The 23421-nt window shown below is 25.5% G+C and overlaps 3 protein-coding genes across 3 annotated transcripts; 2 read left to right on the top strand and 1 right to left on the bottom strand.

The window, feature by feature from the left end:
- The first annotated feature begins 2954 nt into the window (after positions 1-2954).
- LOC145832942 (dual specificity protein kinase CLK4-like) lies at positions 2955-5693 on the top strand. Its single transcript, XM_082940145.1, has 3 exons — positions 2955-3040; positions 4964-5114; positions 5304-5693. Exons 1-3 carry the CDS (start codon positions 2955-2957, stop codon positions 5691-5693), a joined length of 627 nt encoding a protein of 208 aa, XP_082796271.1.
- A 5405-nt stretch (positions 5694-11098) lies between these two features.
- On the bottom strand, positions 11099-12486 carry LOC145832941 (dual specificity protein kinase CLK1-like). Its single transcript, XM_082940144.1, has 3 exons — positions 12038-12486; positions 11689-11839; positions 11099-11488 (listed from the first exon to the last, which is right to left on the bottom strand). Exons 1-3 carry the CDS (start codon positions 12484-12486, stop codon positions 11099-11101), a joined length of 990 nt encoding a protein of 329 aa, XP_082796270.1.
- Positions 12487-19101: 6615 nt separating this feature from the next.
- Positions 19102-22568, top strand: LOC145834225 (large ribosomal subunit protein P1-like). Its single transcript, XM_082941603.1, has 3 exons — positions 19102-19176; positions 21585-21659; positions 22389-22568. The coding sequence occupies exons 1-3, from the start codon at positions 19102-19104 to the stop codon at positions 22566-22568; spliced, it is 330 nt and encodes a 109-aa protein (XP_082797729.1).
- Positions 22569-23421: the final 853 nt, after the last annotated feature.

The following is a 23421-nucleotide window of genomic DNA, read 5'->3' as shown; positions in this document are numbered from 1 at the left end:
AGTACCATTATAATTTTAAGTTTTTATTTTTAGTTATATTTTAATAACAATTATTTAGTGCCATCTAAGCCAAGGTTTTGGTCTACAGGGTTTTTTATGTGTATCATATACAATGCTTTCTAATGTCTTATATCTAAGCATAAATTTGCTGTTAATTAGTTTGAAAGACATTGATATCCTTACTTACCTATGTTTTGAAGTACATCTACTAAGTTTAAGTTTTTTAAAGTATCTTTTTTTTCTCGGTTAACCTTAACACTTTTCATTATTTTAAAAAATCAAATCATATGTAAAATGAAGGGTAAACTTGGTCTTTTAACTGTAGAAACGCCTGGGATTAATGTAGTTCAGCCTTACATTCTTTATTATACTTCTGCTTAATTAGACATTACAATCAATAATCTTAAATTTATCATTATTATAAGCAACCACGTGAATTTATTTGACATAAAAGTCCAGGCAGGTAAATTAGAATTCCTGGCATTGATGATTTAAAAGTTTAGATATTCTACCACATTTTATTCATACCCATATAATTTTCATTACTGGCTGGTTCAACAAAATATCAAAACGACAACGTAAATGCTTGTGATGTTTCTAAAACTTTGCTTTGTGATATAAATGCTGTTATAATGTTGATTTTAATTTTGAAATATATCTCCTTTGCTTTAGTTCTGATTTTCGATAATATATAAACTGTTAGGTTATATTTGCATCTGTTTTGCCATAATAGCTAATTAAAGCTGGATAAGTTTGTTTAATTTATAAAGTTTTAATACTTTAAATGTACAAAAAAAAGTTTTTGCACGCTGAATTTTTCTTATTATCAAAGCATTTAATCAGTTTTGTTCTTTTAAATTAGATTTAAGCAACAAAAATCAAAACTGCCTTTAATAAGTACACTTGCTCTGCTTATGCAGCTTTTGAATGGAAAACTTTCAAGTATTAAAATTCACGTAAACGTTATGTGTAAAAAAAAAACAGTCTTATCTTTGTAAATATGTTTCAAATAAAAAAATAATAGCAATTTACAGAAAGGTAAACTAATAAGTACTAAATGAACTTATTTAAATCTAAAGTTTTTAAACTTTATATACCAGCGTTGAAGTCAACAAGCAAGTGGTTGTGTGGTTCAGCGATCGCCGACCTTATGCGTGAGCAGAAGGTCGCGAGATCGAGTCCGGTGGTAATCAGTTTTGTTGATAAAATTTTATCAATATTTTAGGTTTAATTAGTCAGCATCTTAAATTATTCTTTAACTTTACTATGTACAAAAGTATTCCGTTTTCAAAACAATAATTCCGTAACAGAAGGTATTTACAAATATCAACGAATAGAATAAACTTAGTTCAAAAAACATAAATTGAATAGAATAGTTCTAATTTCATTAAAAACAAACACAAAGAACTAAAATATGGTTAAGAAAGTTGTTAAAAAAGTTATGCTTTGGTGTTAATTTTTCTGTGTTGACTTAAATGATTTGAAGAAACTTTCACCTTACCTCAAACCGATTTTCTAATTTCCACGCCAACGCAAAATGGGATCAAAAAAAAGCGACCTTGGAGTTTTAAGCTGATTTATTTTAAATGTGGCTACACACAAACAGATTGTGAACATTTTGAAACGACTCAAATGAAGTTTTGTTGTGGAATTTTTGATTTTATGTTATTTTTATGACTTTTTGTAAGTTTTCCAGTTTTTTTTTCGGAAAATGAGCAATGATACCAAAAAGCTTTCTTTGAATATGTTAAGAAAAAAAATTACTGACCAACGGTAAGGGTTGCGATTAGATTAATAGTAAAACTAACTGACTGTGCAATAGTGTGTTAACAAGTGAACTGTCTTTGAAAGGTATAAAAATCATCAAAAATTGTTTAATGTTGTATTTATACACTACTTTTTGATACAGCTTCAAATTAACTCCATTGTGCTTATTCCAATAAAATATTTTGGGTTCGAGTTTCATTGATAGTTGCCAAAACATCGATTATGAAAATAATTTTGTTATGTATACTCGAAAATGTAATAGTATCCAAGTGGAATCATGGCGGAGAGGTCACCACCGGTGCCTTCCAATCCAGAGACCCGAGTTCGAGTCCGCACTGCAAAACTTTTTAACTAACAAAATTTCGTTGACTTTTTTAATCTTATTTTTTTAGTTTAACTATTTTCAATAACTAAGAATTTTTACTTTAATTAGCATCTATGTTACAGCTCCTAAAAGGTAGGTTACTTTTCTTCATTTCTATTTTTTTTGTGAACTATTTTCTTGTTTTATAGTTAGTATATATAATGCTGATACTATTTATCTTTTAAACTAATTATAATAAATAATATAACAAAGTTAATTTTATAAATATTTATTAAAAACGAATAACTGAATTAACAGCTAAGGCGGTAAAAATTGACAATAAATCAAAAGAGTATAAAAAAAAGATCTGATAAAAGTGACACTGAAAAAGAAGGTGATCACAAGTCTGAAGTCTGAAATTAATTTATAAAAGTTATTCAGAGAAACTTGAGAAGAGCTGATTAATGTAGTACAACTGTACAGACAATAACACAATTATTGCAATTAGAAAAACGACTTGTAACACACTTGCAATGGTTGCGCACCTTTGCCTTCTTTCGCCTTTTGCATCATCATGAAGTTTATCAAAATAGTCAAAGCGCTTGACAATGTTATCAAAACGGTTTTGATTATCAGCTGCACTTTGATCAAGCGAATCAAAGCGACTTTCATACGTTTTGAGGTTACGGTCTATTTGCTGCTTAAGTTCTTCCAACAGCGTGTGATCTGACTGCTGATTTCTTATGACCCTGCTTAATGTGGAGTTTACGCGATTGAAATCGAGCATAAGCAAGTTGTAATTACTGGTGTGGGTTCTTTTTGAAGGTGACTTCCGAGAAATCTCGAACCAGGTGGATCATAACCACGTGTAGGACCAAAAACGATGGAAGTACTATTTTTTCTAGAAGCAGTTAAATCAGTACTAGCCAAGTACTTTGTAGGAGCGATATTTGTCGTAGAAGGTGCTTGGTTGGTCTTATAAGGTCTCTATTTGTATTTTATTAAAAAACGTGCTTTAAGCAGTTTTAATTAATCTCGTTTGTAATTTAACTTAAATTTCAAGTATATTTTGTGATACTCGATTATGGGGTAACTCATAGTTCGTTTAACTTGAGGTCTAAATGAAACTTTATATTTATAATGAACAGTATAATTTTATTAAAAAACGTGCTTTAAGCAGTTTTAATTAATATCGTTTGTAATTTAACTTAAATTTCAAGTATATTTTGTGATACTCGATTATGGGGTAACTCATAGTTCGTTTAATTTGAGGTCTAAATGAAACTTTATATTTGTAATGAATAGTATATTTTTATTAAAAAACGTGCTTTAAGCAGTTTGATTTAATCTCGTTTGTAATTTAATTTAAATTTCAAGTATATTTTGTGATACTCGGTTATGGGGTAACTCATAGTTCGTTTAACTTGAGGTCTAAATGAAACTTTATATTTTTAATGAATAATATATTTTTATTAAAAAACGTGCTTTAAGCAGTTTTAATTAATATCGTTTGTCATTTAACTTAAATTTCAAGTATATTTTGTGATACTCAATTATGGGGTAACTCATAGTTCGTTTAACTTGAGGTCTAAATGAAACTTTATATTTTTAATGAATAATATATTTTTATTAAAAAACGTGCTTTAAGCAGTTTTAATTAATATCGTTTGTCATTTAACTTAAATTTCAAGTATATTTTGTGATACTCAATTATGGGGTAACTCATAGTTCGTTTAATTTGAGGTCTAATTTAAACTTTATATTTATAATGAACAGTATAATTTTATTAAAAAACGTGCTTTAAGCAGTTTTAATTAATATCGTTTGTAATTTAACTTAAATTTCAAGTATATTTTGTGATACTCGATTATGGGGTAACTCATAGTTCGTTTAACTTGAGGTCTAAATGAAACTTTATATTTATAATGAACAGTATAATTTTATTAAAAAACGTGCTTTAAGCAGTTTTAATTAATATCGTTTGTAATTTAACTTAAATTTCAAGTATATTTTGTGATACTCGATTATGGGGTAACTCATAGTTTGTTTAATTTGAGGTCTAAATGAAACTTTATATTTGTAATGAATATTATATTTTTATTAAAAAACGTGCATTAAGCAGTTTGATTTAATCTCGTTTGTAATTTAATTTAAATTTCAAGTATATTTTGTGATACTCGGTTATGGGGTAACTCATAGTTCGTTTAATTTGAGGTCTAAATGAAACTTTATATTTGTAATGAATAGTACATTTTTATTAAAAAACGTGCTTTAAGCAGTTTGATTTAATCTCGTTTGTAATTTAATTTAAATTTCAAGTATATTTTGTGATACTCGGTTATGGGGTAACTCATAGTTCGTTTAACTTGAGGTCTAAATGAAACTTTATATTTTTAATGAATAATATATTTTTATTAAAAAACGTGCTTTAAGCAGTTTTAATTAATATCGTTTGTCATTTAACTTAAATTTCAAGTATATTTTGTGATACTCAATTATGGGGTAACTCATAGTTCGTTTAACTTGAGGTCTAAATTAAACTTTATATTTTTAATGAACAGTATAAATTTATTAAAAAACGTGCTTTAAGCAGTTTTAATTAATATCGTTTGTAGTTCAACTTAAATTTCAAGTATATTTTGTGATACTCGATTATTTGGTAACTCATAGTTCGTTTAACTTGAGGTCTAAATGAACAGTATAATTTTATTAAAAAACGTGCTTTAAGCAGTTTTAATTAATATCGTTTGTAATTTAACTCAAATTTCAATGCCATTATACGTCTTACTAAAGAAATATTTGTTATTCTATTTTAAACTATACAGATATTTATTAATATTCAAATGTTAATGATTAAATAATATGTAGTTTATTTACATTTTTGTTAAACAGGTATTACTACCACCAGTGGAAAAATGATTTTTACATGAAGCCTGACATCAAATTGTGCGACCTTGGCTCTGTGTACTGGGAGGAAGAATTCAACTTTGACGTCATAACAACACTTCAGTACCGCGCTCCTGACGTCATAATGGGCCACAAGGTTGTTTAAGTAGATTACTCAGTAAGTAAACTACTTTACTTAAACAAGCAACTTATTATAAATAAATATCTTTAAAAGAGTAAGCCATTATCTTCAAAAGAAGTATATTCTTATAAACCAAGTACTTGTATGTTTTGCCTTGTAATTAAACTAGGATTTATAAATTTAACATTAGTTTTATTTAAACAGATCGGGTATCCATGCGATGTTTGGTCGATCGGCTGCACTTTGTTCGAACTTTTTACAGGAAAATTACTTTTCAAGGTGGATACTGTTCAGGAACTTTTCAGGATGATCCACTTGATGATTGATCCATTTACTCAACAAGAAGTTAATAGGATAAACTTGAAGTTGTCCGAAGGTGATAAAAAGAAGAAGGTTGGTCAAAAGTTGTCAAAGGATGAAAATGAAATAGATTTTTTGAAAGAGCCAGAGTTTGTATACATAAAAGGCGAAGTTAAGAAGATGGAGTCTTATTTTGATAAGAACGACGCTGGAGAAAAGGATTTGTTTGAATTGATTGTTCGCATGCTAAATCCAGATCCAGTAACAAGAGTGAAACTGGAAGACCTCATATAAATAATTATAAATTTTTTTATATGATCTAAATTTTTAAAGCTGTTAAAAAAGTAGAATGTTTAAATTTTTTATTAATTTAAAAATAACCTTAATAAAAATAGTTTTTCATTTGTATATATTTTTTCAATATCTTAACACTACGATTTATTTTGCACTTTTACTTCCTACAATTTTTAACATTTACTTATATAAAAAACCTTGACGTAATAATAATAAGTACAATGAAGTGAGTTGTAATATTTTACGGTAAACTTCAAATTGTCAACTAATAAACTAAGTGGTTTGTGGTAACTAATTAAGACTTTTGATTAAAGTCATAATTTTTGCGGATACTGTTATAAAGTTCAAGTTCTTCAAAAATTAATTGGAGGGTCTGAACTGACAAACAGTATAACATCATATCTAAAAAAATATCCTAGTTATTTCCTATTTATGATATTTTTCAAAAAATATTGAAACAGAAAATATCTATTAAAAAAAATCTTTTTATAAAAATGATGTTAACTTAACAGAATGTCAAACTTGAGATTGTGGTAAAACGTTAAACTAATTTTAGACAACTAAATTAAAGTTTTTCAATAACAATAAAAAGAATTCAATTGAGTTTTTTTAAAACACGTCAAAAAAATGTCCACTGCATTATTGAATTAGTTTGATGCCATATTAGTTTTAAACATGTTTGAAAATATACTTTTCAATAATTATCATTTATTTTCTCTTTTGCTTTTAATATGAAAAGGTTCATTGTATTGTTAGCTTTTAAAGCTTATCAGTTTAACATTTTACTAATTAAAAAATTTGAAGCAGAATAAAAATATTTTAAGTTTAATTTAGCTGTAAAATTGTCATTGCTGTTTTATAAAAGTTCTTCCTAACATCTTGTAATTATAATGTAGTTTGTCTTATAAACTCATCTAGTGTTATGGGAAGATCTAATTTTGATGAAATTTACAAAACTCAAAGCCTTACAGCTTAAGTAGTAATTAAAAATTGTGTAAAAATTAAGTTAAAAGTTTTTTGTTTTGAAACCCTTTATTCAAAAACTAAGTTTAAACTTTACTGAAGGGTGTGTCAAAGTCTGTAGTAAACTAATATTGTAACACTATTGTAACACTATTGTAAAAAACATTTTAAATTATTTTTCAAATTTTATCTTATTGGTATTTATAATACCTAGCTTCTTCATCTTTAAAACTTAATAATGAAAAAGTTACTAAAGAATTCTATGTTTTATTTTTTAATTTGTTGGTAGTTTTTCAGAATTTTAAGAAAAGTATAGTACACAGATTACGTTAAAACAAAATCAAAGATATTTGCTATAGAATGTGTCTTTGAAAAAGTACTTGTAGTAAAAATTAATTAATAATTTATTCAATCAATCCTAGTAAACTGTGATTTACATCATTGATTTTATTATATTTGATAGAGTTGCACTGCACTTTAGGTCACAAGTAACATATGACTTAAAATTAGTTGAGAAGTCATAATAAAAGATCACAAGCTGAATTACTAGAAAATGATACTTGCATGTATTGTAAGTTTTTCAAAAGGTTCATTAGACGTTATGTTGGAAACACTTTAAATTTGAAATACAGTTTTTATACTATAATACTATTAAACTTTTATCACTAGTGTGACAATAATAACATATACTTTCGAAGTCAACATATATTTTGTACACAAAAAGTTTTCAGCAAATTAAATCAAATTTGAAACATAAAGATAGTCAATTTAAGTCAAGCAAATTTTAAAATAAAACGGTGTGTATCTCGATAATAAAGGTTATTCTACACAGCAAGATCTTAAACTGATATATTAAATTATTGATTTTGTTATCATCCCTTTTGATAATATTAAGTACATAAAACCATTTGTTTTAACACTACATGTAACACATTGTTAGCCTATAAGATAATTAAGTAGGATTTAAAAATGTTAATATTCTGTATTTGTTAAACTAATGATGTTCGTGTTAACAGAAAAAATCGAATTCAAACAGCAAATAATCACAAATAACGTCATAAAGTTATTTTACGAGGAATCTTGTGAAACATGAGTTATGTTTATACAAAAACTTAAGTTGGTTTTATATCAATAGCGTTTTATATTCTATTGTTTTACAGGGATTCTGCAGCATCTTCAAATAAAGTAAAACTGATTCATAAATTGTGAAACTTCATAAAGAAAAGTTACTGGTGAAGAATCTATTCAAAAAAAAAAAAAAGCAAGACATTTAAATGTTTCTTATTTGTTCTTTTTCTCTTTTTTATTAACAGTAAGTAGGTAACAATTAAATTTGGTTTAAATATAAATTTTAATAATTTTAGTAGTAATAAATAACAATCTATGATTAAAACCAAAAGTGTTATAAAAAAAGCATTAATAACAGACTAGTAACTACTAAATAAAATTGTAGAGCCTGGTTTTAAATTTTTCTTACATAACGTTTTAATTGTTTTAAAAAAGTATATTATGTATTTTAAATTACTATGCGTAACTTTTTTTTTGTTTTCCTACCGTATTTGGTGCTTAGGCTACAATTTGCAAACTATATAATCTGCTTAATATAAAAATTTAAACTAAATTAATGTTAAAATATAAATTATACAAGTTTGTATCAAAACCTATAATGATTAAGATGGGTAGGTTTCAAATATGCAAGAGGGACCCCTTCGCACGAGGGAATATTTGACACCAATAATTTGCATGAAGGGTAACTTTAGCATTAAGAAACTTGTGAGTAGAAAGATACTACTATAATTATAACTCTTACCCCGAACCTTTACCATTGGTAAGTAGGTCTTTTTTATAGTTATTTTTTTATTAAATTTATTCATTTATTTTAAATGTATCTTAACTATCACTGTTGCCCCTTATCATTACCCATGGTCGGTAACTGTGCTTTCTTACTAATCAATTTTTTTTTGTATATTTATATTTTATATACATATTTTTTTACTATCACTGTAACCCCTAACCTTTACCTTAGACAGGTTTTTTTTAATTATTCTGTGTTTTTTTTCTATTTATTGACTCGTTTTTCATTTTACTATCGTGCAAAAAAGACCGATCCAACCAATTCTATAACTTTTTGTTAACCCTTAAATAATTATTTTTTTAATCATATAGATTCTTTGTTTTAAATATTTTACTTTTAAACTGTTTTTTAAGTGTAAAAAATTTGTAAGTAGTTTCTTAACTAATTTAGTATAATCCTAATCTAAATTTGGTAAGTAGTTAACGTATAACTAGATAAGAAATAAAAATTATTTCTGTAACATAATGAAAAGTTAAATACTTTAAAACATTCATAAATATTAGTTTTATTTTGAGATTAAGTTTTTTAATACATCTTAATAGAGATTAGTATAAAATGTTGTTTTTAATTTGTATTGTTTTGTGGGCGGACGTGTTAAATATAGACAAAGACATTTTTGCACGGAAGGTCGTTTTTTGCACGAGCGTAAAAAAGTATATATAAAATTAAATAAAAACAAACAAAGCAAAAAAAATTAACTAAAAACAAAAAATAGTAAAAAGAGTTACCGACCGAGAGTAAGAGTAAACAGTGATTATAAAGGTAAAAAAAAATGAGTAATAAGTAATAATTAAAAAATGTATGATAATAAAAAGTAAATAAAAAACAAACTAATAAAAATCAAAAAAGAAGAAAAAAATGCTGACTGACGGTAAGGGGTAAAAGTGAAAGTAAAAATAACAACATAAAAAATTAATAATAAAAAAGTTTAAAAAAATTAACCCTTGCAAAAGTGTCTTCGTTTAAAAATGAGCTCTCGTGCAAAATTGACGTTGTACAAAATTTTTTTCGTGCAAAAATGTGTTATCGTGAAAAAGCGACCCTTTTAGCAAAAATGTCTTCGTGCAAAATTGACCCTTCAAGTATATTTAACAGCTACCCGTTTCGTATACTATTATTATTGAATATTTCTATAGCTTAACTGATTTAAAACTAGTTTTTTTTTATCTAAGTATAAACTTTTTTAATGTGGATGTATTTTTAACATATTACCAAAAATTAATCTACGTGATTTACATTATATTCACAACAAATAATTTTTTTCTGTTTAAAGTTCTGGACACACATTAGACTGTATCTGCAGTGTTTAGTTCAAACATTTTTTTGTATATGAGTTCTTTTTACCTCACTTCTTAAGCAATTTTTTAAAATAAAAACCAGTCATTAACGAAATCATTTATAAACAATCGTTTTTTCATCATTATTATTCCTTAAAAAAAGATCAACCTTAGTAAATCAATAATCAAAACTAACTATTTTTAGTTGTTATAAAAGCTATTTCAATAAGACCTAAAAATCCGTCGGAAAAGTTTATTAGTGCAAAGAATTTAAAAAAATACGAGTTTTTGTATTATTTCATTCAGATTATGAAAACTATACTTAATTATAAATTATTTGCAATAAATCAATATTTTATAAAGAACTTATTATGTTTTCAAGCAAAAATATAAAACATGTAAGCAAAATGTGTTTTTTGATACTGGTAAGGTATAAAAGCTGTCATTACAATCACCTCTTCATATCCACAGCGAAATAATTGCAAAATACATTGTTAAACATAAATTATGCTAATACGACATTATAAGAATTCAAAAATGCAGTGAAATCGGATTTTTTTAAATACATTTTAAACTTATTTTATACAATGTCAGTTTTTTTGTGATTTGACGTACGTATATCATGTATTTGGTAGGACGACTTAAATTCTTACAATAAGACTGACATTACTATGGTTCTTTTCACTGAATTGACCTTTTTTATTAGTTTTTTTATGAATGATAGTATTTATATAGATTTTCTGTTATAGTACTCTCAGTAGTTACAAACTATTCATATAATTGTTTATCTTTCTACCATAATCTCTATTAATTTGATATTCCGGGAAGTTAGTAACATCTCTAACCATTTTTCTTTTTTATGTGCCAATATATGTTTCAATATTTTTCGACAAATATCAAACGTTGCTAGGTAATTTTTCTCATCTTATGATATTGTATTAATTTTGAGTTAGAGTACCTTCAGTGTAGTTTTGACCAACTTGAACTTTACTACAATGTCCGCAAAAAGTATGAATTTTATGTAACAAAAGTTACAGTAAAACACTAAGTGTATTAATTGAAATTTAATAGTTTATTGTTAAGTACTACAAAACACTTAGTTATGCCTGTTATTATCACGTCAAAAATTTATGTCTATGTAAATATAGCAAAATGGTAGGAAGTAAAAGTGAAAATGAATCGTATTTTAAGATATGAAAGAATATAAACAATACAAATGAACTGTTATTTTTATTGAGGTAAAAAACCTAATTAATCTACTTTTTAAGACATTTTGATAATTTAAATTCGATAAAACTATTTGTAGTTGTTTAAATTAAGTCTTTAAGTTTCACTCTTGTTACTGGATTTACATTTAGCATGCGAACAATCAATTCAAACAAATCCTTTTCTCCAGCGTTGTTCTTAACAAAATAAGACTCTATCTTCTTAACTTCGCCTTTTATGTATGCAAACTCTGGTTCTTTCAAAAAATCTACATTTTTCTCATCCTTTGACAAATTTTGACCAATTCTCTTCTTTTTATCATCTTCGATCAATTTCAAGTTAATCCTTTGAACTTCCTGTTCAGTTAAAGGATCAATCATCAAGTGGATCATTCTGAAAAGTTCCTGTACAGTATCCACCTTAAAAAGCGTTTCTCCTGTGAAAAGTTCGAACAAAGTGCAGCCGATCGACCAAACGTCGCATGGATACCCGGTCTGTTGTAATAAAACTAATGTTAAGTGTGTGAAGTATAGTTTAATTGCAAGGCAAAATATACATGTACTTTGTTTATGAGGTTATATTTCTTTTGAAAATTAAATTATTGTATTAGCTTACTCTGTTAAAGATATTTAGTTATAATAAGTTGCTTGTTTATGTAAAGTTTAAAACTTTCATAGTAATATACTTAAACAACCTTGTGACCCATTATGACGTCAGGAGCGCGGTACTGAAGTGTTGTTATGACTTCATAATCGAATTCTTCCTCAAAGTACACGGAGCCAAGGTCGCACAATTTGATGTCAGGCTTCATGTAGAAATCATTTTTAGACTTGTCGTAGTAATACCTGTATAATAAAAATGTAAATAAACTACATATCTTTTAATCATTAATATTTAATTATTATTTAAAATCTGTATAGTGTATAATAAAAAAAGAAAGATTTTTTAGTAAGACGTATAATGGCACAAAAAAAAACAAGAATTTGTTATCTGTTTATACAAAGGTAATCTTAAGAGTAATAAAATAGCATGAAACAATTAACCTGTTTAATAAAATATTTGCTGTTTTGATATCGGTATGCAACATTTTATTTTTGTGAAGAAAATTAGTTGCTTCAATCAGCTGTTTAGCCATGATTTGTACATCTTGCAATTTAAACGGTTGATTATTTTTTACCATAGCTACTTCTGTGTTAGGTCCGTAGACTGGGTAAACGAGGAAAGCCAAACTGTCCTCCTCAAACCATTCAAGTATTTCAGTCAAGTAGTTACACTTTCCATCAGCGTCTTTCAGACTATTTAAAGCATCCAACTCGTCTTTTGCATGTTTTGTATTCATTGCCTTGATAGCAATGTATTGATTTGTTGTGATATTAAGGCACTTATATACAATTCCGAAAGTTCCCTCTCCAAGTTTGCTGAGAACACTGTATTGGGATCCCAGATTGCTTCCAATCAAATTGTTTTTATTTACTTGACTTGATTTAGACATCTTTTATTTTTATGTAAAGTTCTAATATTTTATTACTTTGTTACACTTACTTCATACAAGCTAATAAGTATTTTTGAAAAGTTTTAAGTTATAATATAGCAATGTTTAGTAGTGAAAATTAATAACTGTTGGTAATAAAAAATTCTATAATTACTGCAACTTATTAGAATTTAATTTATTTGTTATTAGGATAACGAAGTGTTGTAGTATTGCTGTGTATAACAGTTATATGTAGTACTAAAAAGTATTTCAGTTAAGTTATGTTACAGATTTTATGCTAAAAATATTTGTCTTTGACTAACGAAAGTAATTAGATTTAAACAGTAAGCTGTCTTAAAATATAATTAAACTCTTTTTTGACATACTTTGGCATTCAGTTGCTTTCAAGATACAACTGCAGATACATTTTCAAGCTTCCTTAAATAATGCTACAAGTAAACTTATTCCAAACTTAACATTCATTACCCTCTAAAATTTTTTTCTCATATAACTTGTTGACATAAAATATACAAATATCCTGATATACTATATTCGTTTTTAACTTTATTTTTAAATACGTTTCGTGAAAGCGTTTAAAGCCTTTGATTTAATCACTTTTTTATTTTCAAAACTTTTTTATTACAAAAGCCGTACTTGAAAGTAAAAAAAAGTTTTCAAATCAATTACAAAATAAAGCTAGATTTTGTTTTGTTTTATAATAGCTCTTTGTATTTTTGTAGACAAATTTATATAAGTCATTAAACAGAAAAAATAAGATAATTATGTTTAATAACAGCAGTAAAAAAGGAATTTCAAATTTTGTTGAAAAAATAATTGTCAATGAAAACTAAGAAAACACTGTAATAAAAACTAAACACAACATTTTTACGAGTGTTAATGTCAAAGTATGTAGTAGAAAAATGTTTAATTGGTTACGCTATTAATATTTACTACGCACAGCTTGATTTATCATAAAACTTAAAAAAAACAAATACTAAGTTAGTTTTATTCATTTTAAAAAAGTTTGGTTAACTTTAGAAAATCCTAAAAAAGTATAAATTAATTTTTATTCTTTTGCCATTTTATCTTGTAGTGAATAAATAATTTAATTTGCACTTAAGCAATATAAGGTAATGCAATTATTTTTAAGTTTGTTTAAATATGGTTGAAGAATAAAACTTTTGTTATTTACTATCTATATCATAATTATACAATGATTGTATAACTAAGAAATTTGTTTAAATATTTAGAATACATTGGTTGTTTAATTTTTGTTAAAAAGGAGTAGTATGTCTATAACAAATAAGAAAACGAATAAAAATTTATTGTGTTAGTAAAAAGTAAAAAAAATATAAAAAATTATACTGTATTACTTGGATTAGAGATATTTGCATAAAAGTAGTTATGTATTTAACATATAAAAATTAAGCTATTGTCTTTACAGAAGTAACAAACGACAACAGTTTTGCATTTTATGATGTGTTTCAAGTTTAAGTTATTATTAACTTGTACATTAAACTTAAATTATAGTTCATAATATCTGTTAGATCCGTAATAACTATAAAAGTACTATAAAAGTAAAAAAAATAAAAGTATTACAAAAAAATTCCTATTCATTTTCACTAAAACTTTAAACTTACAAAACTTTTCGTAGTTTAAACTAAGTAATATTAATTGTTAATATAATAATTTAGGTTTTCTGCCAACAATAATAACTAATGATGTCCAAAATAATCGTGTGATGATGTTTAAAATTTATTAGGTTTTAATAGCAATGATTACTATTCATAGAATAAGTGATGTATAAAATATTTACATAACTTCATAATATATTGTTAAATAAAGTTTCAATCAATAAAAAAAAGAATATAAAACAAGTTATGTTATAACTTGATATAAATAAAGTCAAAAATTTAATAACCTTTAATTAGGGTTTAAACGAATTATTTTAATTTAAAAAGAATAATTTATACCAATTATTTTATTTATTTATATGAAAATCCCCAGCTAAACACATGTGATAAAGTAAGTACAACACTGTAGGCACATTTAGCAACAGTACTAAAAAACCGATTACACGAAGAACTAAAATTTATAAATTCGCTGTATTTAGTATTTCCACCGAATAAAAAATATAGAGGCATGTTTTTTCCATACATTCTATTATCATTTAATTAATTCAATTCATTTTTGTACTAAAATATTTATTTTTAATTTTTTTAATCAAGATTAAATCAAAAAATAAGCTAAAAAAAATTATCTCAGATTAACAGTATTTTTTTTCTAATACAAAAATTTTTCAAAGTTATATTAACTTTGACTAACAATAAATTATATATACTACCTTGAAGTCGGCAAACTTCAACTCAAAGAAGCGTTTATGGTTAGACTGGTTTTTATTGATTAAAAAAACAGCTAATGCAGTAGGAGCAAGATAAAAACTGTTTTCTGTTTACAAAAATTTCAAACTATTATCTTTTTGCCTGTGTGTAAATTGCTTCCATTTTTGAGTTTTAATTCATTACACACTTTACGTAATTTTTAACTTTGAAATAAAATTGTTTAAACATATTGTTGTAGAGGTTATTAAATTGAAATTAATCGTTGGACGTAAAAGTTTTCTAATTCTCAAGTGATTCCATTGCTGCTTTACGAAACAAAACAAATTTTTAAAGGCATTAGTATGGTTAAAAAAAAATATAAACTAGTTTAAATGTTAAGAATATTTTCTGGTTTAGTTTAAGTTTAGCTAAAACTTTAGTTTCTTTATCAACGGTGGTTTCAATAATTTAATGAAAAATTTAGTTTTATTTTCTAATATTTATGAACATCTTTAAAGTTTTTAAGTTAAGTTTAGAAAAGTAATAACAGAATTACATTAATGGTATTAATGGTCTTTTAAATAAAAAATATACTGCTAAGTTGTAGTTTTAATCAATGATTGAATTATTTTGAATTGTATTTTGTAATCAGTTGTAAGACAGTTAAAAGCTGTAGATATCACCAGTAAACCTAAATACTAGCATAAGTTGACATCAAACATTAAAAACTTAATTTAAAAAAAGGTGTTTATTATTAACTTACTGAAAATACTGACATCTTAACAATTATAATTTTTAAAATCATATTTACAGATAATCTTTTTTATTTAACTCTAAGTGTAATGAAAATTATTAAATTCATAGGTAAAAAAAAATTTGGATATAAAGTAAAATAAAGGTTTTTTTGTTAAATTTAGTATTAACGTAACATATACAAAACAAATCTAAGTAAAACAGTCTTATAATTGTTTCTCATTTACATTTATTAAATAAATAGTAAATATTCAAAGATTAATTCACATAATTTTATTTTATTCTACACTACTTTTTAGTATAAAAACTCAATATGTTGTTTTCTTTTTCTTAATAACCACTCCATACTTTTTAAAACTAGTTATAAACTGTTTGAAGACACAATTGTATAATTCTTATAGTCTGCTTTTTTTTAAGTAGTACACTGAGTGTATATTGTTGTAATGAGTAGATAGAAAGCATATTAGACAATCATAATAGTGAAAAGATTTTCTTTTATAAATCGTTTTATGACAGTGATTATTTCTACAGCTTTTGTATTTGATTAAATTTAAAATCCCTGCCATGCATTCACAACCGAAGAAAAACAGTGAGAAAGGTTTTCAATCCAGTTACCAGTATGTTCCAGTATCTAGCAGTTCTACGACTAATCAAAATCCTGGTATACAGCAAAATAATTCCAACTTTTCGAAAATTACCCAGTTACCGGAATCAACTAACAATACAACACCCTCTGTTCTACAACATGGTTACAGTCCATACAATGTTCAAAATTTAACAAATAACATGATGAACGGCGGAGTACCTCAACAGGCAAATAGCGGAATGAGAATATCGGGTGGTGTTGAAAATTATCCACAATTTAGAATTTCTTCTGGCGTTCCAAAATCTTTGAATAGTTATGGTCCGCCATATTCTCCAATATTTGGTGGTACGAGACTTTATAACACCAACCAAGTACCTTCTACGACAAGTGTAGCTCCAACAAAGTACTTGACGAATACTGATTTAACTGCTTCAAGAAATAATAGTGCTTCAAACGTTTTTGCTCCTACACGCAGTCATGATCCATCTGGTTCGAGATTTCTCGGAAGCTACCTTCAAAAAGAACCCAACACCGGTAACCACAATCTGCCAATGTTCGATTTTAATCGCGTAACTTCCATATTAAGCAGGGTCATAAGAAATCAGCAGTCAGATCATACGCTGTTGGAAGGACTCGAGCAGCAAATAGACCGTAACCACAAAACTTATGTAAGTCGCTTTGATTCGCTTGATCAGAGTGCAGCTGATAATCAAAACCGTTTTGATAACATTGTCAAGCGCTTTGACTACCTTGATAAACTTCATGATGATGCAAAAGGCGAAAGAACGCAAAGGTGCGCAACCATTGCAAGTGTGTTACAAGTAGTTTTTCTAATTGCAATAATTGTGTTATTGTCTGTACAGTTGTACTATATTAATCAGATCTTCTCAAGTTTCTCTGAATAACTTTTATAAATTAATTTCAGACTTTATTGTGATCCAATTCTTTTTGAGTGTCACTTTTATAAGTTATGTTCAGATCTTTTTTTCATACGCTTGTGGGTTATTGTTAATTTTTCACCGCCTTAGCTGTTAATTCAGTTTTTCGTGTTTAATAAATATTTATAAAATTAATCTTTGTCATACTTTTTTAATATTATTGATTAAAAAATAACTAGTTTCAGCAGAACTGTAAAACAAGAAAACAATTCTCAAAAAAAAAAAAAACAAATGTCTGAAAATAAACTATATTTTAGGATCTGCGACATATTTTAAAGCTTTCTAAATTATTTCCATCAAAATGAAAAACATTTTTTAATATTTACTTATGTAAACGCTTAATTTTTAATATCTTTTATATTAAATATAAATGATCATGTAAATATTTTAGTATAAAATACTATTTTATTTTTTCTTAAATTAAGCTAGCTCTTTGTATTAAAATTTGGACAATAAAATTGTCATAATGCTAATGTCTCATCAACTGAATTAAAAAAATGATACGTTTTGTTTATAATTAACCTTTTCGCTGTAATATTAGTACTGAGATTAGATCTGAGATTACTTTAGTAGACAAGTGGACCACTGGTTGATAGACTTAAACTAAGAAAAACATTTTTTATTAGAAGTATTATAACAAGAAATTTTAAGGTCTAACAAATGTATAAGGTTGAACGTAAAGTATTGATGGCTAACTTTTATTAATAAGATCAAACAAAATACGGAAGTCGAATTCTTCAAAACTTTAAGTAATTTTATTTTTTATATAACGATTGAAAATAATTGATTGTAAATAGCAATAACTAAATGTAGAGCAATGCTGTTTTATTAAATTGTACTTAATTTTAAGATAAATATTTTTTATAAAGTAAGTCCAAAAAAACGCGTTTATAAGTATATGTTTGTTAAATTCACTTAAAAATAGCTTTAAATAATAAAATTGTAGAACAATTTTTTAAAGAGTTATTGCTATTTGTAGATAGTTTTAGTAACTAAAAAATTAAATCTCAGTGAATTTAGAAATAAATGCACAATACACTAATTAAGATAAAGCTAACTAGTAAGATGTTATTTTTAATATTTTATGTAAAAATAAAAGCCTATCGGTGCCAAACATAATTGTTAAGACAAATCGGCATAATTTACAAATTAGTTACTCAAGTATGACGTTTTAGTTTAAGATAAACGTCCATTATGTATTCAATGTTCAGTCGGCAGAGAAATAACGGAACTGAAAAATTAACTTCATCAACAATCAATATTATAAGCAACACTTCTAAAACTGTTTAAAGATTCCGTCAGGAACTGTTATATAACACAATATTTTTATACAATATGTATAAGTACATATATTAATAATATTAAAAAACAATTAATTTTTCATTTATTCAATATAGTTTCTTAGCTTTAGGCGTGTCATCAGAACAAAAATAAAATTAAAAGTATTTTATTTCAGAAACAACAAGATTACACAGCATAGCAACTATTTATTTTTGTTATTGTTTAAAAACGATGCTGTTAATTTTACTTTGTTCTATTTACACGCTTATGCGTAAAAAAATATAGTAAACAAATCAAAAATATTGCTTTTTTAATTTTAATCTCTGCTTTCGATATTTTTTGTCGTTTAATAAACAATAGTTACTACAATAATGTGTTAACTATCATATGAAATGAATTATTTTTAACAAATATAAAACGAACATATGTTACATAATTCAGTATTTTTTTAAACAAGTTTACAACAATATTTAGCAAGAATCTATAAACAAATACATAAAAAAATATTACTATAAACTACATACTTATACATATAAAAACTTTTTAATTTAAAGTAAACTATGCACAGAACTAAAACTTGTTGTCTTGCTTGTTCAACTTATAACCTAAAAACTACATCAATTAGTATTTTGAGCTTTGAATACTAGATTTTAAAAAAGTGCATTTCTAAACCACCTTTTATGTGTTCAGTGAAGCGATGATAGCATTTCCTATCATTAGTACTCTTCATATTACTAAGACTAGTTAGAACCTTAAGATGAATCAAAACATATCAGAAAAAGCTTGCGTTTATGCAGCCCTTATTATGGCAGATGACAATGTAGAAATTACGGTGAGTGGGTTTTTATTATTTATTCACATTTTGAAATCAGTTACAGTATACTCAAGATTTATTTTTTTAATGACAATTTTACAATAGTTTGTTAGTTGTATAGAAATATAGTTATGTAAATAGAAATAATAAAAAAAGTTTTAATTGGACAATAAATTCTATTAATACTGAGACGAGGAAAAATTTTGTGTACAAACTATTATAAAAAATTAGTTACCAACTGTATTTAAAATTGTCATTTGCAGTAATTTTTATTAAATAAATTTATTTTAGAAATTCAAATTTATTGTTCTACTTATATTTTTTAAGACAAATCTATTTTAAATAAATGTTTTACAAATTGTTGGGTTACTATCTCTTACTTTATCATTAAAGTTATTTTAGAGTATACTACTTGATTATTGGGTAGGATATTGGTATTAAAATATATATAATGTATACACAGGGCTGCCATACACTCAGGACAACTAAGAATACTTTGAAATATTTAATTATTTAAATGACTCAATTTAATTCAAAATAAATCAATATCTTTTTTAACTCTGACTACCTCAGTATAATTTGTATAATTTGATATGAAACTGAGTATAGTTTCAAGACTTCATTAATCTCAGCCTACTTTTTAACAAGATTTTTATTGATATTTAACTGATTTAGTTTAAAATGTTTAATACTTGAATACCAATTTTCTTAAAAAGCTTGATAAAGAAATTATTTTAAAAGATTTAAATTTAATAAATGTTTGAAAAATCTCACAATAACTCAGGATCAGAACAGTTTTTTTGACTCCAATTGTGGCAACTTTGTATGAACAGTGTTACTTTTGAGTTTTCTAAATTTTTCAATTTTGTTACGGTTTCCATAAAACATGAAACAAGAAAAATAAGTTTAACATTTTAATAGTTAAAACTAGTTTAAACTTTTTTAAAAACGGTTTTTTGAATTTTTTTTTTAACTCAGCCTAGTTTGAATATTTTTCTAAATATCAGGCTAGACAATTATATAACTTTTCCTAGAATTCGTTTAACTATAAAGTCGTTTTACTATTATTTTTGCATGATTAGATGTTAGACTTGACTATATATATTTTTTTTTAACTATTTGATTCATTTTCTCATAATCTAATGTCAATTATTTAGAGTTTGGTGTAACTCTAGCTAGCTAGGTCACTCAGACTTTTATTTTGTCACTTGAGTAGACACCTTAAAAAAAATATTTTGAACAAATAAAAATAAAATTTAGTAAACTTGTTTTAATTTACAGAATCAACATAAAAATAAATTAATTACTTTATGTTTATGATATGACCAAAAAGTATTAGGTTAATAAGATTATATTAAACAGAATAACAAGCGTTTTTTAGCTCTCAAATTTTAATAAAACATCCAAATTTTTCATTTTTATCATATTTTCTTTAAATCATTTCCTTTTTTTTATAGTACACAAGTATTTGATTATTTTATTTCAAAAGATTATTTTTATTGACAAGTTATTTACTATAATAAAACTTATGTTAAATTATAAAAGATGTTTCAAATTTTAAAATTAGAAATGTTATTGAAGCTATATCCTAACAACTTTTTCATAAATCTATAAAATACTTTAAGTTCAAGGAAAAAGGTAACATGTCGGTATATAGTTTTTTGGTTAAAAAAAATAATTACAGTCAAAATAATCTGATCAGTTATAAACAAAAAAAACACTATCAAAAAAAACTTAAAAATAAAAATGTGAAGCTTTCACATTTAATATTTTGAATAGAGATCAAAAAAAGACTTGGTAGCAGACTTGTTAAAATGCTAACAATTACTATGGTAATTCAGCAATGAAGCGTATAAACTTTGGTTTGTTTTAAGTTAGTAATTTCACGCTCGAGTAAACAAAGCAGAGCTTTTTAACATGTCTGCTTGGTAGGCATTAAGAAGCACTTGAATAAATTTTATTTGATTCATTGTTCAACTTTTAATTAATAAATTGTTTTAGTAACAATTAGTTTTAATATACAAATAAAATTAATAACCCTGATTATTACTCTAAGTTGGGAAGTCTAATATCATCATTTAAGGATCACAAAAAATCTTTTTTACATTTCCAGGATTAAGTATAGTGGTAATAGACTAAAGTTTAGTCTAGCTTAACCCATTATATAAGATATTATTTGTAAATAGCTTATAAATAGTATGGTAAAACTTAAAAAAAAATATTATTTTTCTCTGTTTATTTTTCTATAGAAAAACAAAGTTAAATGCACACCTATACAAGGAAAACACTTTAGTTTTATTAGTTACTAAATTTTATAATCTTTTCAACTACAACTGTATTAAGCTGATAGCGGAAACAATTTCCAAGTAATTTTACTTTTATTATTATTGGTGTTTAAAAAATATTAAGAAAAAATGTTTTTATAGGCTGAGAAGATTAAAGCTATTTTAGCTGCTGCCAATGTTGATGTTGAACCTTACTGGCCAGGTCTTTTTGCACAGGTGATTGTTTATTTTAAATAACCACTAACTTGAGATGTTTAAAAAAAACTTGGAAACCTGAAAATAACCTGGAATTTGACAATTTAGTCTAAAAAACCTGGAAAACCTGGAATTTGAAAAATTTTGAAAAAACACCTGGAATTTTGGACAAAAATCATAAAAAAACTAGGAAAAACCTTAAATGTTGAACTAATTTTATATGTGAAGTATAAAAATTTTGATTTGACACAAAAAGTCTACCATTTTTATTTTTTCTTTCACTATCAAAATTTATTTTATTAATACTTATTTGAAGTAGCTTTAAAACCTGTTTTCAATGTTTTTATATTATTTAACACAGTTTTTACCTAATCTTAACTTTAAACTAAAAAAAGACCCAAAAATGTGTACTTTTAAAAACCTTGAAGAAATTTTGAAAACCTGGAGAAAATTTTCCAAAAACATTCAGCAACCCTGTCTAGCTCAGTTGCAGTGCTATAACAATTTGAATTAACTTTTCATAACTATTTAGTATTTAGTTTAATATGATAAACTTGGTGTGGTATTTCTTCTTAATTATTTAACAACATATTTTAAGTGACAACCATTTAACACCAGAAATATTGATTTTAGTTTTATAAATATAGGTAAAACAAGATTTTTTAATCAGATTATCTAAAGTTCTACTACGTTTGTATATAAGTTATTTTATGCAGTCAATTACAAAAGAAATAAATAAACATATAACAGGCTGTCAACGGAATAGACGTGAAAACTATTGTCGGAAACGTCGGTGTCGGATCATCGGCTCCCTCTGGTGGTGTAGCGGCACCTAGTGGTGAAAATAATGAAGAAGCTGCGAAGGAGGAAATCAAAGAGGAATCCGAAGAAGAATCAGATGACGATATGGGATTCGGACTCTTTGATTAGGTAAATATTTTGGTATATTTATTGAATTTTATTAACTTCAGAATATAAATGGATGATATTTATATAGCTTGTTTATATTTTACTATTTATAGCATGTATTAACTTTATGAACGTGTGTAAAAATCTATATACGAATGATGGTAAGGGGTTTGGTCTATTTGATTAGGCAAATATGCTTTTGAAATTTATTAAAATTTTAGTCTTTTAGAGTTAAAGTTTTTTTTAAGTTAAAAATTTAACACATGTCATTTGGTTTCTTTAGACTAGGTTGTTATTTGTAGGATATTCGTTTAAATATTTGTAGTTTTAAACTTTACACTTACTTTCATTTACTTCTTTATTACATTTACTGCTAAAGTATGGAAAGTATGTTTGAAATTTCACTCTTTTTTAGCTCTATGTGACTATGTTTTAGACAGATTTTTGTACGCTTTGTACCTTAAAATAAAATAATTTCTCAAAGGCGTGGGTTTGCTATTCTTCCCTTATCAACAAGTATGTTATTTTCAGAAACTAATTACTAAAAGTAAGATATCTCATCCTACTATCTAGTTCAAACAATATTTTTGTTGGAAAGTATAACATTATACTAGGTTAAATGTTTTTTATAAGTCTGGTAGATTGCTATACTGATATACAATAGTCTTAAAAATTTCTTATCATTAGTTAGCATTTTTGAATTTTGGACTCGCTTTTCTTGTTACATTACCTTGAAACAAACTTATTGATGAAAATGAGATGCTAGTACTATTATGTTTTTTTTTATAGCAAGTATTAATGTTAACTTATATTTCCATATTTTTAATTAATCAAAATTAAAAAAGCTGTTTTAAATGTGGCTAGGAAACAACGT

The sequence above is a fragment of the Thalia democratica genome, chromosome 4 (genome assembly GCF_965202585.1).
Source record: "Thalia democratica chromosome 4, ktThaDemo2.hap1.1, whole genome shotgun sequence".
NCBI classification, from domain to species: Eukaryota; Metazoa; Chordata; class Thaliacea; order Salpida; family Salpidae; genus Thalia; species Thalia democratica.
Note: the sequence above shows the minus strand (reverse complement) of the source record. Positions and strands in the feature narration are given on the sequence as shown.

What these genes read in the sequence shown, in the direction of transcription:
- LOC145832942 (XM_082940145.1), top strand. Translation starts at nt 2,955, where the DNA reads ATGGAAGTACTATTTTTTCTAGAAGCAGTTAAATCAGTACTAGCCAAG. An exon ending in TTTGTCGTAGAAGGTGCTTG is followed by an intron (nt 3,041 to 4,963) that starts GTTGGTCTTATA and finishes TTTGTTAAACAG; the next exon opens with GTATTACTACCACCAGTGGA. An exon ending in ACGTCATAATGGGCCACAAG is followed by an intron (nt 5,115 to 5,303) that starts GTTGTTTAAGTA and finishes TTATTTAAACAG; the next exon opens with ATCGGGTATCCATGCGATGT.
- LOC145834225 (XM_082941603.1), top strand. Translation starts at nt 19,102, where the DNA reads ATGAATCAAAACATATCAGAAAAAGCTTGCGTTTATGCAGCCCTTATT. An exon ending in ATGACAATGTAGAAATTACG is followed by an intron (nt 19,177 to 21,584) that starts GTGAGTGGGTTT and finishes ATGTTTTTATAG; the next exon opens with GCTGAGAAGATTAAAGCTAT. An exon ending in GGCCAGGTCTTTTTGCACAG is followed by an intron (nt 21,660 to 22,388) that starts GTGATTGTTTAT and finishes AACATATAACAG; the next exon opens with GCTGTCAACGGAATAGACGT.
- LOC145832941 (XM_082940144.1), bottom strand. Translation starts at nt 12,486, where the DNA reads ATGTCTAAATCAAGTCAAGTAAATAAAAACAATTTGATTGGAAGCAAT. An exon ending in GCAAATATTTTATTAAACAG is followed by an intron (nt 11,840 to 12,037) that starts GTTAATTGTTTC and finishes TTTATTATACAG; the next exon opens with GTATTACTACGACAAGTCTA. An exon ending in ACGTCATAATGGGTCACAAG is followed by an intron (nt 11,489 to 11,688) that starts GTTGTTTAAGTA and finishes TTATTACAACAG; the next exon opens with ACCGGGTATCCATGCGACGT.